This window comes from Juglans regia, chromosome 1 (assembly GCF_001411555.2).
Source record: "Juglans regia cultivar Chandler chromosome 1, Walnut 2.0, whole genome shotgun sequence".
NCBI classification, from domain to species: Eukaryota; Viridiplantae; Streptophyta; class Magnoliopsida; order Fagales; family Juglandaceae; genus Juglans; species Juglans regia.
In genome coordinates, this window is record NC_049901.1 from 35,649,039 (window position 1) to 35,668,156 (window position 19,118).

General features: G+C 36.5%; 2 protein-coding genes across 7 annotated transcripts; one reads left to right on the forward strand and one right to left on the reverse strand.

The window, feature by feature from the left end:
- Positions 1-245: 245 nt before the first annotated feature.
- LOC109008877 (PHD finger protein ALFIN-LIKE 4-like) lies at positions 246-9,541 on the forward strand. 4 transcript variants are annotated; one of them, XR_001998993.2, is made up of 7 exons: positions 251-588; positions 729-761; positions 5,827-6,055; positions 6,644-6,779; positions 7,837-8,118; positions 8,439-8,562; positions 8,652-9,102. XR_001998993.2 is itself a non-coding variant. In XM_018989155.2 (6 exons), the coding sequence occupies exons 1-5, from the start codon at positions 492-494 to the stop codon at positions 8,104-8,106; spliced, it is 765 nt and encodes a 254-aa protein (XP_018844700.1). In that variant the 5' UTR covers positions 251-491; the 3' UTR covers positions 8,107-8,118; positions 9,144-9,541. The 4 variants fall into 4 exon arrangements, 3 of the variants coding, with proteins under 3 accessions (XP_018844706.1, XP_018844700.1, XP_018844687.1); XM_018989155.2 differs by lacking the exons at positions 8,439-8,562; positions 8,652-9,102 and adding an exon at positions 9,144-9,541; XM_018989161.2 differs by lacking the exons at positions 8,439-8,562; positions 8,652-9,102 and having other exon boundaries at positions 246-588; positions 7,843-8,393.
- Positions 9,542-9,607: 66 nt separating this feature from the next.
- Positions 9,608-13,917, reverse strand: LOC109008850 (protein PLASTID MOVEMENT IMPAIRED 1-RELATED 1). Of its 3 annotated transcripts, none has more exons than XM_018989090.2 (4): positions 13,838-13,917; positions 13,620-13,706; positions 11,191-13,457; positions 9,608-11,076 (listed from the first exon to the last, which is right to left on the reverse strand). In XM_018989090.2, the coding sequence occupies exons 3-4, from the start codon at positions 13,455-13,457 to the stop codon at positions 9,918-9,920; spliced, it is 3,426 nt and encodes a 1,141-aa protein (XP_018844635.2). In that variant the 5' UTR covers positions 13,620-13,706; positions 13,838-13,917; the 3' UTR covers positions 9,608-9,917. The 3 variants fall into 3 exon arrangements, with proteins under 3 accessions (XP_018844635.2, XP_018844652.2, XP_018844662.2); XM_018989107.2 differs by having other exon boundaries at positions 13,580-13,706; XM_018989117.2 differs by having other exon boundaries at positions 13,620-13,722; positions 13,838-13,888.
- Positions 13,918-19,118: the final 5,201 nt, after the last annotated feature.

A 19,118-nucleotide genomic window follows, 5' to 3' on the forward strand; every position in this document is an offset into this window, starting at 1 on the left:
TAAGCAGGACTGCAGGACGAGTCCCCCCGTTCGGGGAGTCCGGGACTGTACGTAGAAGTAATCATCTAGCAAATAAAGAGATGCCGCGTCACACCAAGCTAAACATAAATTGACACACACTGGATCCCTCCCCTCCTTATTTTCTTTTTTATTTTGTGATTTTCATGGACTTTTGGATATGCCTTTCCCTTGACTTTCTTATTTATTTTCTTTTATTATTTTATTGTTTTTGGCCCTCTTTCCCTCCTTTTAAGAACAATCCCATAAATTCCCAATCACTCCCTCTCTCTCTCTCTCTCTCTCTCCCCGCTTAAGCGCTTCTCCTACTGAAATCTTTTCCTTTGGCTCTCAAAACCTTCGCTTCTCCGTTAAGAGAACTCTATAATTTATCGTTTTGTCCCCTCCTCCTCTGCTCCGTCATATCTCTGTATCTTCTTGCCTTTTGCTTTTTCTTCCACCTTCTCTGAAGCGAGCTCTGGCACTCTACGGACATGGATGGAGGAGGACAGTACAACCCTCGAACAGTAGAGGAGGTTTTCAGGGACTTCAAGGGCCGTAGAGCTGGCATGATCAAAGCCCTCACCACTGGTCTCTCTCTTTTTTACTTCAATTCCTCTTGTTTTTTTTTTTCTTTTGCCTTATTTATTTTCTCCGAGTTTTATTTTTTCGAATTTTTTAATTTTGCAAATTCTGTTTTGTAATGACTTTTTTTTCATGTGGTTTTGTAGATGTTGAAGAATTTTATCAGCAGTGCGATCCTGGTTAGGGTTTTTATTTTCGCTCCTTTGCACTTCTCTGAGTCTGTGTGTGGGTTTACGAGCGTGGGTTTGACATTACAATGCGTTTAAGCTTATAGTATGTCACTCTGTTTTCTGTAGCAAAATGATAACTACAATACGCTTAAAATTTTTACTGCTTGAGACAGCCCACTTGCATCGGAAGAACCAGTCCCGTCCATCTTTGCAATCTCGGATCTTTCCTCAGAGCTTGCCCTACTCTTAAGAGCCATATATGCTAATTTTGCTTTAGTTCTTACATTAATAATTTTGCAGTAATTTTCTAGTGTTTAATAAAAAGTGAAGACATTTTCTTTTACATTGGCGACGCAGAAGTTTTCGGTGTCTACTCTTGCAGGACTGGGTTTTTCAGTCCTTTAAGCATAATGTTACGCGGAACGGAATTTCTGACCTATTAGCATAGTCAATTACTGTTCTCTTCACTTTATTTGGAATATTATGAACTCTTGGATACACGTTTGTTTTTAACATCATGATAATTTTCTCATTGGAACTTGGATATTTTGGTAATAAGCTCGCTTTTTTTCCCACCTTAAAGACCTTTATCAGTTGCAGTGTCTTTTGGCTGCCTTAAAAAAATCATTATAGCTAATGATTTGCTGAAAGTGTTTGAGTAATGAAATATATAGAACTTGCTAGAGTTATGTTATATCCATTTCAATGATCTTTGCAATTCATTATAACATTATTGTTTTCTCAAAATTTTTCATTAATTTTTTACTGCTCTTTATTTGGATTATTCACTTAATTTTCTTTCCAACTCCTCTTTTCTTTTTTGTGAATTCTTGTAAGTTCAGATGTCCTTTGTTCAAAAAATTCTTGCTCTCAATATTTTTTTGGTTGTGCATTTTTCCATTACGTTGCTAACTTGAGCATTTCAGTAAACTTGGTTCTAATATTTCTCAGCAAACATGATTATCCAATCCACATTTTCTTTTTTAGTTTTAATCTTTTCCCATTCTCCCCCATTTCTGTATAAAACTTACCCTTTTGATGGATGCACATTTTCAAGTGAGTATTAGTATTTTATTTATCAAAAAGACAATAAAGGTATTGCAGAAGCAATATTTTTGGGAGTTGAGATTGCGCAGTTTTTATTTTTTTGAAGAAAAACAATTCTTAACTGCTGCGAAAACTCATGGAAGTTTTCTAGATATATCTTGATATTGAAGGATGCTTGTCAAAGTTCTAAGAAACTTATAAACATTTCATTTCTTTGGGAAACGTTATTAAAGTGCAATAAAAACAATTCACACACGTATATGCGCTGTGTGTGTTGGCAACTTGGCAATCACAAGGATCTCAACTCCATTAATGAGGTCTTATGAGTGCAGTAGTGTCTAAGATATGTACATTACTTAATCAAAAAAAAAAAAAAAGATATGTACATTACTTGAAAAATAAGGGTGCACTCGAGTGAGTCAATCTCTGCAACCATGCAAGATGGTTTGCCTCTGCCTTTTAGCTCTGGTACCATCCCACATTGTTCATGCAACCAAAACCTTTAAGAACATTTCATGCATTCACACATCATCTTTGTTTCTTTTCATTCTTTCCTTTCTCATAACATGAACATTTTTGTTTTATAAGTAAAAATATTATATATATATATATATATCAAAAGAAGTAACCAAGTACACTGATGTATACAAGAGAACACATTGCCCATAATAGAAAACCCCTAATAACTCAAAAAGTCCGGGAAAAACAACCCAAAATACACCAAGCCCAACCCCAACACCTTGTTTCCCGTCTTCACAATGCCCTCCCTTTAGACTTCCCTCTAGTTGAGCTACCACCCTTAGCTTCGTAGTTGATTGTCAAAAAGAGACGTAACTCCCTGTTTTTCTTGAAACTTGATTTGGTTTCAAGCGAGTGACTTGCCTCGATCGCAGTAATTAATTCTTTAAATTGATCTTCACATCCTCCATGTGAAATTCCCACGAACTGTTGAATCTCGTTAACTTTAGGCAGAATCCAATTTGCTATTGGAGGAAGAGAGACCAAGGGAGCCACAATATCCCCAGACATAGTATCCAGCTGGACTCCCGACTCTAGGCAAGGCACCAACGCCAAATCGATATTCAAATATCGTACCTCCTCAGCAACTCCATTGGTTATCTCCAATGGTATGACATCAAGTCCCTTCACCTCTGGTGACCCTTTATGTGCAACTTTAACGGGTCCCTTCACCAATTGTATGACACCATTTTCCTTCAACTCCGACAAAGGAGCTATAGTTTCTTCGGGAACAAAAGTCACCTGAGGCGAATGACATTCTATTACATATGTCTCTACGCTGATACCTGATGTAGAACCCACTTCAAATAACCCAGACTTCCTTTTTACCCACCATACTCTTTTGAGTTTCCGTTTATAGGAGACATTTGTAATAGTTTCTGGTTATAGGAATAGGGCTGAATCCGATTTTCCGTTTTCTTTTATCTGAGTTTAAAGGATTCGAGCCTATCTTGGTCTTGTTCTTTACAACCTTGTTGCCTCCAGTTGAAAGCAGGTCTATTTTAGTAGACAAAAAAGCTATCACTACTTTCAATTCGACAAGTTGGGTTTCCATCTCCTTTAAAGAATTATGCATCGCGACAAGCTGGTTCTGAGGCGTGATCTGCAAACCACTTACATCATTCCCCTCACTATGAACCCCCGAATCATGACCGGTCTTCAGAGCTGTCACATATGATCGTCTCGCCACCGTGGATGTACTATGGTCTTTATAATTCACCTCCAAGTTGATATTCTCATTCTTCTTTTGGTTTTCCTTTGATCCATCAGCAAAAAGCATATCTGCAGCTCTACGTAATTTTGCAGCAAATTTCTTCCAAACCAGACCTTCACACCCTTCAGGAATGGTTACAACACTCCGCCGGCCTCCTCCACCATATTCAGTGACAGTTAAAAACCTACCATGCTTATTGGAGCATCTTTGAGCCATGAATGTTCTACTGCCTTCGCACAAGTGTTTTGTGAAGTCCAGATTTTTTCCCGCTTGTGGTACTGCTTCCATTGCAGCCGTCAACCATTCTAGACCACTGTGACCCATCACTACAGATCTCCACACCCTTCTACTCCTCTCCACAATTTTTAATGATGATCTCCATGATTCTGGCAAAAGCTCAAAAGCCTTCGATTCCACCCAAAAGTGCACCAGCTGACCCATACTGATCAACCCTTTGACTTTAGATGCAGGGACATCCCACGCTAAAATGCATCATTCTATCTAGTAAAAGCAGTGCGAGAAGGTGGTTGGAGTTAACAGGTTGGGAAAACCGAGCCCAAAGGCGCACCAGGTTGGTAAAAACAGAACCCCTTAATTGAGATAACGGAAACTTCCAGTCGCCGGAGAATGACTGGCGTCGGAGACACCACGATGGGGTTGCCGGAGTCTGTTGAACACGTCTGTAACGATGGCTAATGCAAAGGCTCAGGTCGCGTGAAGTAACGGAGGAAGTAACGGAAAAACAACATAATACACCCAGTCACCGGCAAAGGACCGTCGTCGGATGCCTCACCGGAATCCGTTGCCCAAGTTTGTGGCAGAGTTGAGAGTGCACGGCGACAGTACAACACCTTTGACAGAGATGAAGTGAAAAAACCAAGTTCGCTGGCAAGGACGGCCCTCAGCGAGGACGCCGGGGTCCGCCGGCCTCGTCTGTGACGAAGGTGAGATATCACACTCCGATTGATGATGGGTGAGGGGTGGCAGTGGGTTGGTTGAGTTAGGAACTTAGGGTTTCTCACTTCACTATTCACCCTCATAACATGAACATATTAGTAAGAGCATCCTCATTGGCTTGGCCAAATTCATCTTCAAAATTTAGCTAATATCACACTTTTTTACATTTGCCTATTCCATTTAAATTCAACCCCTACATTGGATTATCCATTCACTCTCTATATAATAATAAAATATTATTAATTTAATAATTTTTTTATTTAATTTATTTTTATCACATTTTGTATCTCTACCAATTAAATGTTAATAATAATTATATTGTAATTAAATTAATATTAAAAAAATCATATTTTCAAAAGTCATTTAATGCTAATAACAAAAAATATTTGATTAAACTCATTTAAAATTCTATCTAAATTTCTTAATTACAAACCAAATAGTATTTTTGCTTGGAGTGAGAAACTAATATTTTAATGTTTGTTTGGAGTGAGAAATTAGTATTTTAATGTTTGGTGAATCAATTGTGGTTCTCCATATTTGGCCAACCACTGTGGCAAAAATCTAAATTATTTTAGATTTGCCCAATTCAATGTGGGATGTTTTTGACATCAATTATGCAAATTTTAGCCAACCTCCTCATTTGACCAAGTCAATGAGGATGCTCTAACATAGGCATATTCTGATAAAAATAAGCAACATAGGCATATTTCTTATCCTAAACATAGAGGAAGCATACAATATCTAATTTTTGAATAACATGCAATTCACAGCATATCATATAAGAAATAAAAGGGGGCTTCCGAAGAAAAGACTGACAATCTATAGCATTCGTGACTTGAAATTTTTTTGTAAAAAGTTAAATTATTGGGAGGGTAAAACCGGAAGGATATGATCTATATCATCGTACAATACTCCTTAGCTTCAAAATTCAATAAACTTATTTGAATGAAGTTAGCAAGCATTTACACCACTTTCCACTATTTGACCACCATAAACATCATTTCCAGTCACCAAGGAAAGATTTGGTTTCTCCTTTTACTCTTCAAGTTGTTTGTATTATGCTTTCAAAAGTACTTTAGCATGTAATAATTACACTGGATGCATTCTCTGATCTTGGATTATATGGTCGTCCTATAATGATGCTCAAACTCACACTTCTTATGACAACCCAATTTTTGGTACTTATTTTCCCTGGTGTGTGTGTGATAAGATTTCCTTGAGTGTTCTACTGCAGATGATTTGTAGAACCATGCTAAATAAAAATGATCTTTTATTTTACTTGCTATATCTGCCAGTTACTGATGCGTACTGTATTTGACTAACTGGTGTACCTGTCAGAGAAGGAGAATCTTTGCCTTTATGGGTTTCCTAATGAACAGTGGGAAGTTAACTTACCTGCTGAAGAAGTACCTCCTGAGCTCCCAGAACCTGCATTAGGAATCAACTTTGCCAGAGACGGCATGCAAGAAAAGGATTGGCTGTCTCTGGTTGCTGTTCACAGTGATGCTTGGTTACTTGCAGTGGCATTCTATTTTGGTGCGAGATTTGGTTTTGATAAAACTGACAGGTATATCCTCTCTTTTAACTATCACTTTTTACCATCCTTCCAAAATATGGGAAAGTATAGAAGTTGTATAATGTACATATGTACAAATTTTCTCTCAGTTTGTCTCCATTTTTAAGCTATGTTATTTATCAACTTCAGATATAATATTTTAATCGTGACATGTAGCCCTATCAAAGAGGTCCATCCTTTGTGTTTCTGATTTGCTTGACTTAAATACGATTAAAGACTCATAAAAAAGTCTAAGCTTAACAGCTTCACCTGTTCCTATGATGATAAGGATTCCTTTGGTTATTGTAAAATTTCCTGCCGACAATTTTTAGTGTCATCTGTCTATGGATGCATGTTTTTGGATTGTGCATTCATTGCACATTTATTAAATCCCTGACTGCTGGGTGTCAACGGGTAGTGACATGATTGTTGATTTGACATGGGCTGGTGGTGTTGAAATCATGGCAAAGAGCAAATCGAAATGAACTATTTTGGTGATGCTTTACAGGATTTATGAGTCTTTATCACTTATCAAAAAAAAAATTTATGAGTCTTTATTATATTTTTCTTTTTACACATGAAATGCAATTTCTGACACAGGAAACGCCTCTTTACTATGATAAATGATCTGCCTACAATATTTGAAGTTGTGACTGGAACAACAAAGAAACAGGCGAAGGAGAAGTCATCAGTTTCAAATCATAGCAGCAACAAATCCAAGTCAGGCTCAAAAGGGGTAAAAGAAAGATATACTATTTTCTTGGTCTTTATTTATCACTAGTATGATATTACCTTTTCCGTGTGACAAAGAAGTTTGTTGTATGCACTCAAGCTAATTTTAAGTTCATCTATCCTCTGTCTAGTTATCAGGTTTTCCAGGTGTGTCTATTAGTCTAATTGGCATATATCATGTCTTTGTTCATTTAAGTTGAACATTTCAAAATTCGTATGCTAATGTTTTTTGTTGTAAAAGATACTTGAGAATTGGTAGGTGTAACTGACATGTTATAACAGAATGCTTTCCTCCATATAGGGAGGGCTTGGTTGCTAAAAGGAAATTGAAGAATTTAGGAGACATGCTCAGAGATTGTAAGGAAACTGTGCTTAGTGGAGAGCTTTCATGCTCATCCTGATTTCTATTTGTACATACGTTGATGCTTAAAATGCATAAGCCTTGGTCGGTTGCTTTTTTTATTTGTTCTGTGTGGGACCTGACCAATTTTACAATAAAAAGAGACTTAATAATATGGTTGCATGCCCTTTTAATTTTGCATTAACTTTTTCTTTGTGCAAATAATAAGAAGCCTACCCCTTAATTCAATAAATTAGTATGATGACTCTGTGATTCACAATTTTTCTATTCTGCAACATGTCTATGTCCCATTTTTCTAAAATATCCTTTTAAGTGATTTATTTTTTATTTAATTTTGATCTCAAGAATATGTTAAAGGCTTAGTTGAGTTCATTTAACAAATATTTATGTGTGTCTAAACGTATTGACCAATCTTGAATAATAATTCAACGAGTGTGGTTACCTGAAATAGGTTTTGTCATGTCTGTTTATTGAATACTTTCTATTTTGGGTGTTGTTGCTGCCGGACAGTGCTATCTGTTTTTTGAATACTTTCTATTTTGAGTGTGAATTCTTGTTTATTTTACAATCCATGTCTTAGTAATTACTTCATTGTGCTTTCATGATCTGGCCTTGAATGCTATTTGTTTTGATTGACGCATCACTTTATTTGCATGCCTCCACTGATGTATCTTTTCTTTAAATGGCCAAAAAAAAAAAGCAACAGCGAGGATCCGAATTGGTCAAGTTCGCAAAGGGAATGCTGGCAAAGGATGAGGATGACGTAGTGGATGAGGAAGATGAAGAAGATCATGGGGAGACCTTGTGTGGGGCATGTGGGGAGAATTATGCCGCAGATGAGTTCTGGATATGTTGCGATATATGTGAGAAGTGGTTTCATGGCAAGTGCGTGAAGATCACCCCTGCGAGGGCTGAGCACATCAAGCAGTACAAGTGCCCCTCGTGCAGCAACAAGAGAGCACGCCCTTGATATCACAGGGAGGTGGATTGATTCTCATCCCTTGTAATTCTCTTATGTTGGACTTAGCTAACTATTTACTTAGTCAGTTTTTTTTTTTTTTTTTTGTTCCATTTTAGTGCAGCATATATGTAATTCAGTAATTTGGTCTTGGGGATAATGTTATTTGGACATGTTAAATATTTGGTAGTTTGCAGATTCTGAACATGTCTCCTGTTAAATCTGAACTATGACATGTATTTTCCACTGTGTAAGAAATCATTTCCCCTGTCAAGGTGCAAAAGACTTTGATTTATCACTCCTCTGTTTTGGAAGCTTACAAATGCTTTTTTGCTTCTATCTAGATGCGTGAAACATGAGGGCTGCTGTGAGTGCAAGTGGCGGTTGCCACGTTTGTTGTCTAGGATTACTGTGCCATTGCTCCTTCTGATCTCTCTATCTAAGCATTTTTTCTTTGGGTGCTTAGGAGTAAGTTTTCTGTTTATCATCGAAGACATGTTAACCTTAGAAAGAATAGCATTTTTCGTATACATAATCTGACTTACATCCATCTCCAGGGTAATGGGCATGCATGCTGGTTCTTCGGATTTTCTTCACTTCTCTGTTATCAAGAGGAACTTCGGTTTTTTTTTTTTCCCTGAAGCCTACGGGCTACTGCACTCTCTCTCTCTCTCTCTCTCTTCAATGATAGTAGGAAAATTGCTTATCCCTAGAAATTGTACACCTATTGAATATGAAAAGTGTTAGATCTATATAGAAATCTTACAAAATCAAATTTACAAAATCGTGTAGTTTAATTTGATACGTTAGATTTACTTTATTAAAAAAAAAAACACGTTACAAGTTAACGGATCACATGGAGGCATGCTTGTTCATAAGTTTACATTTGTAGGATTTATTTTCTTATTGAGCATTGAACCTTGAAATCTGAACCTCCTGAAATAAGAGGAGAAATGCCAATAGTCTGGACTACAAGTGTGCTGGCCTAAGATGTTAAAGCTGTCAGGGTATTTAACATGAAATCATTATGATTATTTGTTGAGTTACAGGTTTTACATGGATGAAGTGGATCAAAGTTTAAATAAAGCATCTTGTGCTGAGAAGTAAGCATTCATACGGATGACATGGATCGATGTTCCAAGATGGCATCTCTCTCTTCTCCTGATAAGTGACTCTGAACTGTCTCAAAATTTCGAATCTTTAGTTTGTTGTGGAGAGGGAAAAACAAAAACAAAAACAAAATCTCAAGTTGGGGGAATTCCCATGCAGCTTCCCTTGTCGTTTTAATTAATAATTCGATAAGATAAGCATGCAATGCATATGCCATGTGAGACGAAATATGATTCATGAAAGTCAGTGACCGTAAAGGCTTTGGTAAAAGACATTTACAAGGTTGGTTGATGTGAACTATTTTTGCTTAAATTCCATGGCTATGCATTTTGCCCAACTTTCTTTGTATCATATCCATAAATCAAAAAGGAAAAGGGGGGCAAAGCAAGAGGAAAAAAGAGAAAATTCATCAAATTGCTGCAGTACAAATTTTTTCATTCTTCAACACACTAACCAATTGTTCTTGCATGCATGATTTCAAAAAAAATAACAGATTTACAAGAGAGAATTTAAGATATAGAAACCTGTTTACAATTACAATAGTGCATAAATTGCATCATTGCCTGCTCTCAAACACCATCCTGTTTACAAATTAGCAACCGGTTCAAGTTGCCTTTAGCCCTCTTGGCTCGAGTAGCAAATCACAATGAGATCAACCGTTTTGCATTGAAGGTTAGACCCCTCACAAGAAAGATTCAGATTACACGCTCCACTCAGCGCAGCCTGATAGTTTCATTTGGTAAGATAATATTGGGGTTCCGTATATGTGGATTTAATGCTGCCAATTCCTTCCATTTAGCTCCTGTACCATGAACACGAGATGAGATGCTCCACAAGGTATCCCCAGGTTGCACCTTTGTTGTCGCTGGCACGGCAGACTTAGAAACGGACTTTGCCTTCATAAATGGATGCTTATTGCTCTTCCCCATTCCATTAGCAAGCAACCAGCGGGAACCAGATTGCTGCTGCGTTGAGGAACCCCAAAGCTTCTTTTTTCCAGGCTCTGTCTTCAGACCTGCAACATGGACTTCAGCGATTCTAAACTGAGCAACGCCCTCCTCTTCGGTAGTTTTCGCTTCTTTTATTTCTTCTTTTGTCTCCTTTACCGATGACTCAGACTCGTCATCTTCCTTGTCAATGTTCCTTACCATTGGAACCGTGCTGTATATTTTTGGCTTCGGTGGGAGAAACACTCTCTCAACTTGAATAAGAGCAAGCATTGGTGCACCGACCTGCTCATAATTTCGCAGTGGATCACGAAGTTGCACCATTAAAGCCACTGTGAAGTTGTTCCCCAGTAAACCACACTTTCTGCTAGAGCCTTTGCCTCGTCTTCTCTCTCCCTTCGAACCTCCACGAATCGAGTCCAAAGAGTTAGCATGATGGGCTGCAAGGATTTTAGAAGTACGTTCACTGATACAATCTTCATCCTCAATTTCACCAGAATCCAGCCTCATCCATTCATCAAGACTTAAAGAGAGGCCAATTAATCCATCAACATCATCGCTACCATCTTTTATGTCCAACAACTGCAATCCAGCAGCTCCATCCAAACCTAAGGACCCGCTGATGTTAATTCCCTTGCCCTGGAGAGCTGAGATTTCCCCACTAGGCTGTGCACTGATGTTTACAGGCGCATCTCCATCTGACATATCAGATTGTATTCTCAAACCTTCCATAGAAAGTGCTTCAATTTTATGCATAGCTAAAGGAGCAAGATCTTCTAGGGAGACATATTCCGAGCCCGCTACGTTGCCTGCCGAGCTGGAACTAAATTTATCAGACTCAGGTTCAGCTGACCTCCCTTTAACTCTCTTTTGCCCACCAAACGTGTCTTGTCCAACCACTGATTCATGCTGCAACAAAGATTGCCTGTACCAAGATGATATAATATATAATCAGGATAGCATTTTACCAAAGTACATCAAATAGACAGAAATATAACGTGTCTTGACTTCCAAGCAAACAAAAATGGTCTCAACAAACCTCTCAGGTCCCTCCAAGGAGGGTGCAGCTTCCCATGCTACTTGCTGCATTGTCTTTCCAGTGATATCTTCCAAAGGCATCAACTTATTGGCCTGCATAGAAAGCTTTTCGATTCCCACTGAGGCCAAACGCTGCAGTATCTCCATTGTCTCAGAACCCATTTCTGCAGGTACAACAACTGGACTAGAAACCTGCATGATCAAATTCCCACCACTTTTAGCATTATTGAAAAGGGAGGGATCCATAGACCGTACAAACCCTCCATTTTTTGTCTGAAGAAAGGGACCTAACCCTTCACCAAGAGAAGGCAATTCAACTGGCCCTTCAGGAGGTAAATCAATTGGGCTCCCAAACCCATCAGAGCTCTTTGGTGGAGAATGTTGAAAAGCATTTTCATTCAATCCCCACTCACGCATTAAGGCTTCTGTTTCCAAGTCTTCCAACATTTTCGCCCTTGTTTTGCTCTTCTCTGTATGACTCGCTATCTGGGGCTCCTCCTCAGCATCTTGAACCACTGATGAAAGTTCAGATAAGTTCCCCCATACAGAGCCAGTTGGAGCATAGTGGCCACTTTCAGCTTGGCCCTCACCATCTACATTAAAATCAAATAAAGAACAGCCCCCAGCAAGAGCCTCCTCCTCAAATTGTCTCAACAGACGCTCTCTCGGGGATTCAGGCTCGCTCTCAGAACTCAAACCGAATGGACTATGTTCTATCCCCAGCATGTTTAGGAACTCACTCGCAATGGATTCAGAATCATCGTCCAAGCTGAGTGACTTACCTTGACCATCCGTTTTACAATCTGGTTCAAGCTCCATGAAATTCTCATGGTCTGGAGATTCTAATGCTGCTGTCTCCAATTCTGATGCATTATTTAGAGCTGACTCTAATTCTTTCATGAGTGCTTCTTTGGTGCCAATGTCATCCTCTATCGTAGTGCAGTCGCGTAACACAAGTTCGTTGTCACATCTACCAGTTTCCTCATCCTTGGAATCAAGATCAGAGCTCTCCTTAAAAGCTACCTGTCCACCAGTGTCAATTTCAATGTCAGAACTTTCAACCGGAGCAATATCAGCAACCATTAAAATGACTTCCTCTGGCTTCTTAGACTCCTTTGATGACAATTCTATGCCCTGATCAACCACAGAAAACTCATTCTCTCCACACTCGGTTTCAGCATTTTCTTTAGCAGAGTCAGACAAAAAATTGGAATTTGGTTTAATGGGCTCAAGATGTTCAGTAGAGGCATTAAGATGAGGCTTGTCAACTGGACATTCCAACTTGTCTTCATCAAATTTTCGATACAGAATATCAACCGAATTTGCAAGTTCTGACTTAGATATTGGAAAAACCTCGTGAAGGTCTTTTATGCTCTCCACAGTATGTGATGTAGCACGAGACGGCTGGTTTCTTATGCTTGGAAGACTTTCAGCACGGTGCATTCTGCTCTGGCCATCACCTTGACCAATTTTCGTCTGCGCTTTAACCATACTCCGACTATTCTGCCTTGAAGCCAACACCTCCGTGCTTCTAGGTGCACTGGGATTATCACCTATCACTAAATATCCAAAACTAACATTCATCAACGCACCTTTAGCCTTTCCTGCCAATTTAAAATCTGTTGTCCACGTCCCAGAGCTCTTCTCCTCCTCTAATTCCTCCAGCGTCAGAGGCAGTAGCCTCGTGAGATCAACCCGATGCTTCCCCAAATCAAGTTCTGGCACACCATAAACGGAAGCATAGAGCAGAAAATGCTTTGCCTCATACTTTGCCGAATGGTGTGGTCCATTCCTACTACCATAAACCGAGCATGTATGAGACAATTTCTCTTCAAACTCTGCCATACCTTGGAGAACCTTCACTGGACGAGTGACCAGGACCCCGTCCCGCCGCTTCCAATGCACGCAAAGACTAACATCATTGAAACTTGAGGGCAACCCCTCGATGGAATGGACTACGAGAGAAAAACAACAGTTAAACCTCCGGTTTCGGATATGGGACAGGGCCTTCAATGGCCTCCAGTTCCAAATGGACTTCTTTTCTTTTCGTGAGGGGTCCTCCTCATCTGGTTTAAGCTTCGACTGAGGATCTGGTAAGTGGGTTTTTCCAGAAGACTTGGACCGAGTGTTGGCTCTAGAAATCGAACTCCTAGATGGGTTTTTTTCCAGGTATAAGGCTTTGCTTATAGTTTCAATCTCATTCAGCAGCTTCCGATTACCTGAATCATCACCAACCTTCTTCCCAGCTTCAACTTTCGAATACATCATCTTTTTTCCCGAAAATCAAAAAAGAAAAAAAAAACTCTAAATTCAGGAAAAAAATCAAATTTCCAAATCTTGACAATTCGAACGTATTAGGTAAGTCACCGTTGGATTTGAATGCAAATTACTTTAACATTTTACAAGTCTACTGAACTTGGCATCAATTACCGGACGGAGGTAGGTGGGAACAAAACTCTCCAATGAAGCAGAATTCTCCAAAACCCTAATACCCGATCGAAATCATAGCTTCTCCATCTGAAAAATTCAAGCCCTGAACATTCAGAAATATACGAGAGTGGAATTCAAAAGAAAACTCAAATACACGTATAAAAGAAGGAAAAGGGAAAGAAAGCAGAAAAAAATCTTGATCTTGCAGAGAGATTTACGGTGCGGTGTCTGAGGCGCGTTTGTCTACCCCCCGAAATCTCTCTTTCTCGGCCTGGGAATTGCCGCTGCAATTTTCAAAGATGGTACTAAAGAATTGTGTATATAATAAATAAGGTTATTTAAGGTTTCGGTGCCCGTATCTTTAGGTATTACCCTCTTTGCCTCTTTTATGCAATATCTTTTCAAACACACCCTTGTACTTGTATTGCTTATTTTGCTTTTAGTTCTTCTATTATCAAGTCATGTGAAGTTATTTAAATGGTAATATTTGATTTTTAATATTTAAATTTTAAAATTTATCTTTTAAATTAAATTATATCAATAAATATTTTATTATATATGTTCTGTACACAGGTTCGAAGATAGAACAGTTTTTATAATTTTGTTCTAAATGGAGGGTAATTATAACTTTAAATAAAAAATACAGATTTTTGAAGGAGTGTTGCTACATATTATTTGATTGTAAAATAGATTAATGAATTATGAATATATCACTTATTATTTTTAAGCACCTTTTTCAGTTTAATTCTAAATTTTGTATTCATTTTTTTTTTATTAAAGATTTAGGCTCCATTTGGATAATAAGATAAGATGAGATGATTTTAGATGAAAGTTAAAAGTTAAATAAAATATTGTTAGAATATTATTTTTTAATATTATTATTGTTTTAAAATTTAAAAATTTTGAATTATTTATTATATTTTGTGCGAAAATTTTAAAAAATTGTAATTAGATCTAATATTATTAATTGTAAGTTAAATGAGAACCTTCCTAATAAATGCTCATTGTTGTTCTCCGTATTATTATTATTATTTAATGTGATTAAAATCTTTCAACCAACGAAATAAATTTTGGGGCGCAAGAAGAAATATGCATAAACTTGGTGGAATAAAGAATAAAATGACCAAAAATGTGGCAACAATTGTGATCAAAAGAAGATAAATAAATATTTTGTCTTTTGTTTAGAAGAAGCATGGGAAAGGCTTTTTTCTTTTTAGAACTTTACACTTTGCGTGTAATCATTGTTTGCCCAACAACTTTGAATATATATATATATATATATATATATATATATTAATGTATTAATCCACACATCTTAAACATGTTTATGTAATTCAAATTATTTTGTATCCAACTTTTCATTATCTTTTGGGAGTCTAGTTAGATTATTTAGATGGGAAATTTTAAACTTTAATAAATTAAAGTTTTCTCATTATAGTTTTAATACATTTTCAAACCACGACGATAAATAAATGATGTGTTTCACATCATCAACTGATCGGATGACCTGCAATAGATAAGAGGGCGACACTAGATGTCCAGAGAAATTCTAATGCCCCGGGGTATTTTATAATAATTGCTTTTATATTGATGGTATTTTTTAATAATTTTCCCTCGGTTTTGTGCAAAATTCAAATGAAAAACTTGAAAAGTATTCCCAAATATTAACTAAAAAACAAAGAACATCACATGCATTTTTAAAATGACGCGCCAACCTGTTGCCAGAGTCATGCCAATTTTTTATTCTTTTGAAATTTAAAAAACGGACAAAAGAGAAATTATTGGCAAAGTTTTAAAAATAAAATAAAATAGAAATGGTATTTTAAAAAATGAATTCGACAGATTCATAAATATATATAAAAATAATATGTATATTTTTTTCCAATGTATTTATTTCTAAATTGGATATTTTTATTAAAAACTCAATAAATATGAGTTAATTATTGTTATTCATAGTATCTTGCCATTTTTTTAATTATTGAAGTTTGAAATTAAAAAGAATGGACAGAAATTATCTAAAGTGAATAGATTATTCCTCTAATTTTATGATCTTATTATCTATTCATATCTTTTAATTGGAAAGATCATCTAAAAAAAACAGTCTACTTTTTGGAATATTCTTCCTATGAGAATTTAAAACTAGAAATAGATGCTTTCCTTAACGAAATGATGATGTATTAGATTGTGCTGGAGCAACATGACAGGGCCAGCCAGACATAGAAATGACAGGTTGAAGGTAACGGTGTCGATGTATAAGAGGTCGTAATATAGATTTTGCTTCTAAAGGACTGAGACCAAAAGAAAAATGAGAGAAAAAGCAATGAGAATGATGGAGAGGAAGGAAGCTAATGATGCGAAAATGTAAAACACTCCAACTGTTTGATGAAATACCCGTAATGGCTCACTTCCTTCGAATAAGAAGAAAATGGAAGAGGAAATCAGAAAATTTCTACAATTCCAAAATACCCTTACAATACTCTGCCTTCAGTGTATATATTGTCAAGCAACCATAATCGAAAGGCCATCATGAGTCAGTTCTAATAAAAACGTAAATAATAGTAGTTCAAAGCAAATAAAACACAGGTTTAAACGTAAAGCAAGCAAAGCCTTATCTGAAAAGTTTTGTTCAAAGTAATAAAACAATATTACTTCAAAAGTTGAGAGAAGCTAATTACCTTATTTATTTTCAAAGATGAGACGAATTAAATAAAATATTATTATAATATATTTTTTAATATTATTTTTATTTTAGAATTTAAAAAAATTAAATTTTTTATTTTATTTTGTATGAAAATTTAAAAAAATTATAATAATGAGATTAGAGGTTTTCAAAATTTTGGATTTTAATTTTACAATCAAACCAGGCCTGATCTAGAAAGAAAGATGGTATAAAAAAGATAACACACTAACTTATCACTAACATAACACAAAAAGCTTATGATTACATGGTATAATTAAATATTATCATTAACCATTGTTTAACAAGTCTTAATATGCAAAAACTTTATCATATCAAAATTAATTAAATAGAATATGAATACACTTTTTTTTAGAATTCTACAAAAATAAACTTATAAATTGACATAGTTTCATATGATATGTTAGATCTATTTTATAATAAAAATAATTTTACAATTTAACATATTACATAAAGTCATGTCAATTTATAAATTTATTTTTATAAGATTGCTATGTACTAAAACATTTATTTATTTGATATATCGCAATCTATTCTCATAAGAACATCATCACACTAACTACCAGATTGTATGAACTTTGGCGTTTGAAGAGACAAGTAAAGACAAATTGTGTGATCATTGAATTGAATGGCCATGAACCGCATTGGGAAAATGTGGGTTTTGAATTTGCTCCTTGAAGCGCGCAATATTCTTATCCATATCGAAAATCTCCTCCGGTATGAATGTCTACTTTTCCACTCAATCTATCAATAATCTTGTGCCATGTGTAAAGATAGTATATCAGCCAGCCAGGATTATTACCCATGGAAAAATCTATTCAACCCTCAGTTCACACATACACACACCACACACACACGTGGCAAACCCGATTCCCCCATCCACCGATTCTTCCACTCAATTCTCTCCCCCGACCTCTTTCATTTCTCAAACCTTTCTCCCTGTTGATGCCCTCACCTAGGCCTCTCCCCAACCCTCTTCTTCTCTTCTTATTCTCAAACTTGGGACTCACGATTTCACCCAGGCCTTCTTCTTCTCAGACTTGATGCCCTCAACCCTTCTCCCATTGAGTTCTCAAACTCGACGCTTAGGCCTCTCTCTTCTCAGACTCGACGCCTTCACCTAGGCCTTTCCCCAACCCTTCTTCTTCTTCTCTTCTTATTCTCAAACTTGGGACTCTCACGGTTTCGCCCAGGCCTCTCTGCAAAATCGCCCAACCAGACCTCGCCCTTTCTCTCACTCAAACATCTCCCTCAACCCTTCTTCTTCTCTCTCGCCCACTGCCTCTCTCCTTCAACCCATCTCGCCCAGCTAACACTCCTGAAACTCTAGACATCGTAGACATAGATTCGGTGCTACGGTGAGTCTCTCTCCATCTGTCTCAATCTCTTGCCCTCTCTATGGATTTTGGTTATTTTTTCTCTACATTTCTTTTTTTTTCTTTTTTCTTTTTTTTTTTTGTTATATTTTGGTGTCTGATTTAGGAAATGATGGAGAAAATTATCGGTTGAGGTAAGTTTTTTGTGTACGAATGTTCACTGTTTTTGTAGATTTTGCCTTAAATTTATTGTAGTACACTGATTGTGAAGTTGTTATGAACCTGGTTGGGAAATTGTTGTAATGTGGAAAATGTAATGAATGAATGTTGTGTTGAATGGATGGATGGAATGGATGAAATGGAGTTGCTGAGTTGAATGGAGTTGTTGTATTGAATACTGCTTTTTGTAGATTTTGTCTAAGTTTATTGTAGTATACTGATTGTGAAGTTGTTATGAACCTGGTTGGGAAATTGTTGTAATATGGAAAATACAATGAATGAATGCTGTGTTGAATGGATGGATCGAATGGAGTTGCTGAGTTGAAAGGAGTTGTTGCGTTCAATGTACCTTCTTTTGTTTCTGTTGTGATGTTGGCAGTAGTGTATTGGCAGTAGTGTTTGGTTGTATATTGTTTCTTTGTTTCTTTTATTTCTATTTGTAATATGATTAATATTGACAGTAGTGTTTGGTTGTGTATTGTAAGGAAAGGCTCATAAGGCCAGTTTGGTTGTGTAGATTTTGGCTAAGTGTTTTTTTTTTTTTGTGCTTAAGTTGTGTGGATGTGTAGAAATATAATGTATCAAAATTTTTTAGCATATTGTTAGCCATTGCATATTGTTGGCAGTTTTGTTAGCATATTATTAGGCAATGCATTTTGTACAAGATTGGCATATTTGTTCGCATTTTTGTTAGCCATTTTTGTGGCTGTTTATTAGGCAAGGCATTATATTTGAAACTTGAAATTTTTGAATTCTATGTAGGGAGATGCAAGATGTAAATTTTTTATATGGGCAGATATATTGCACTTGGTAGAGGGAAATATTTTAAAAAGAGATAATGTTATTCGGAAGAGGGAGAATGATTTATTGCTGCGTGAGTATGAAGTTAAAAATGCCAAAGATAAACTAATAGAGAGAGAGAGAGAGAGAGAGAGAGAGAGAAAGAGATTCACAAGCAATAGTAGAAACTTCAAAGGCAGATCGCAGAGAATATGGGTGCTTGGAAATTGTTATATTTGTACTAGATCATATCTCTTGTAATAGTTTTTTGTTGGATCAGACTGAAGAATGTATGAGGATAGTTTTAAATGTAATCTAATATGTACTGAAAATGTAGTTGTGGATAGTATTAAATGCAATCTAATCTATTTTGAAAATGTAGCTGTGGATAGCAAATGGATCATTTTGAAGTACATGAAGGATGATGTTGTTAAAATGTAGCCTTGCAGAAATCTATGAAAATGTAGTTTTTTTCAATATGTTCAT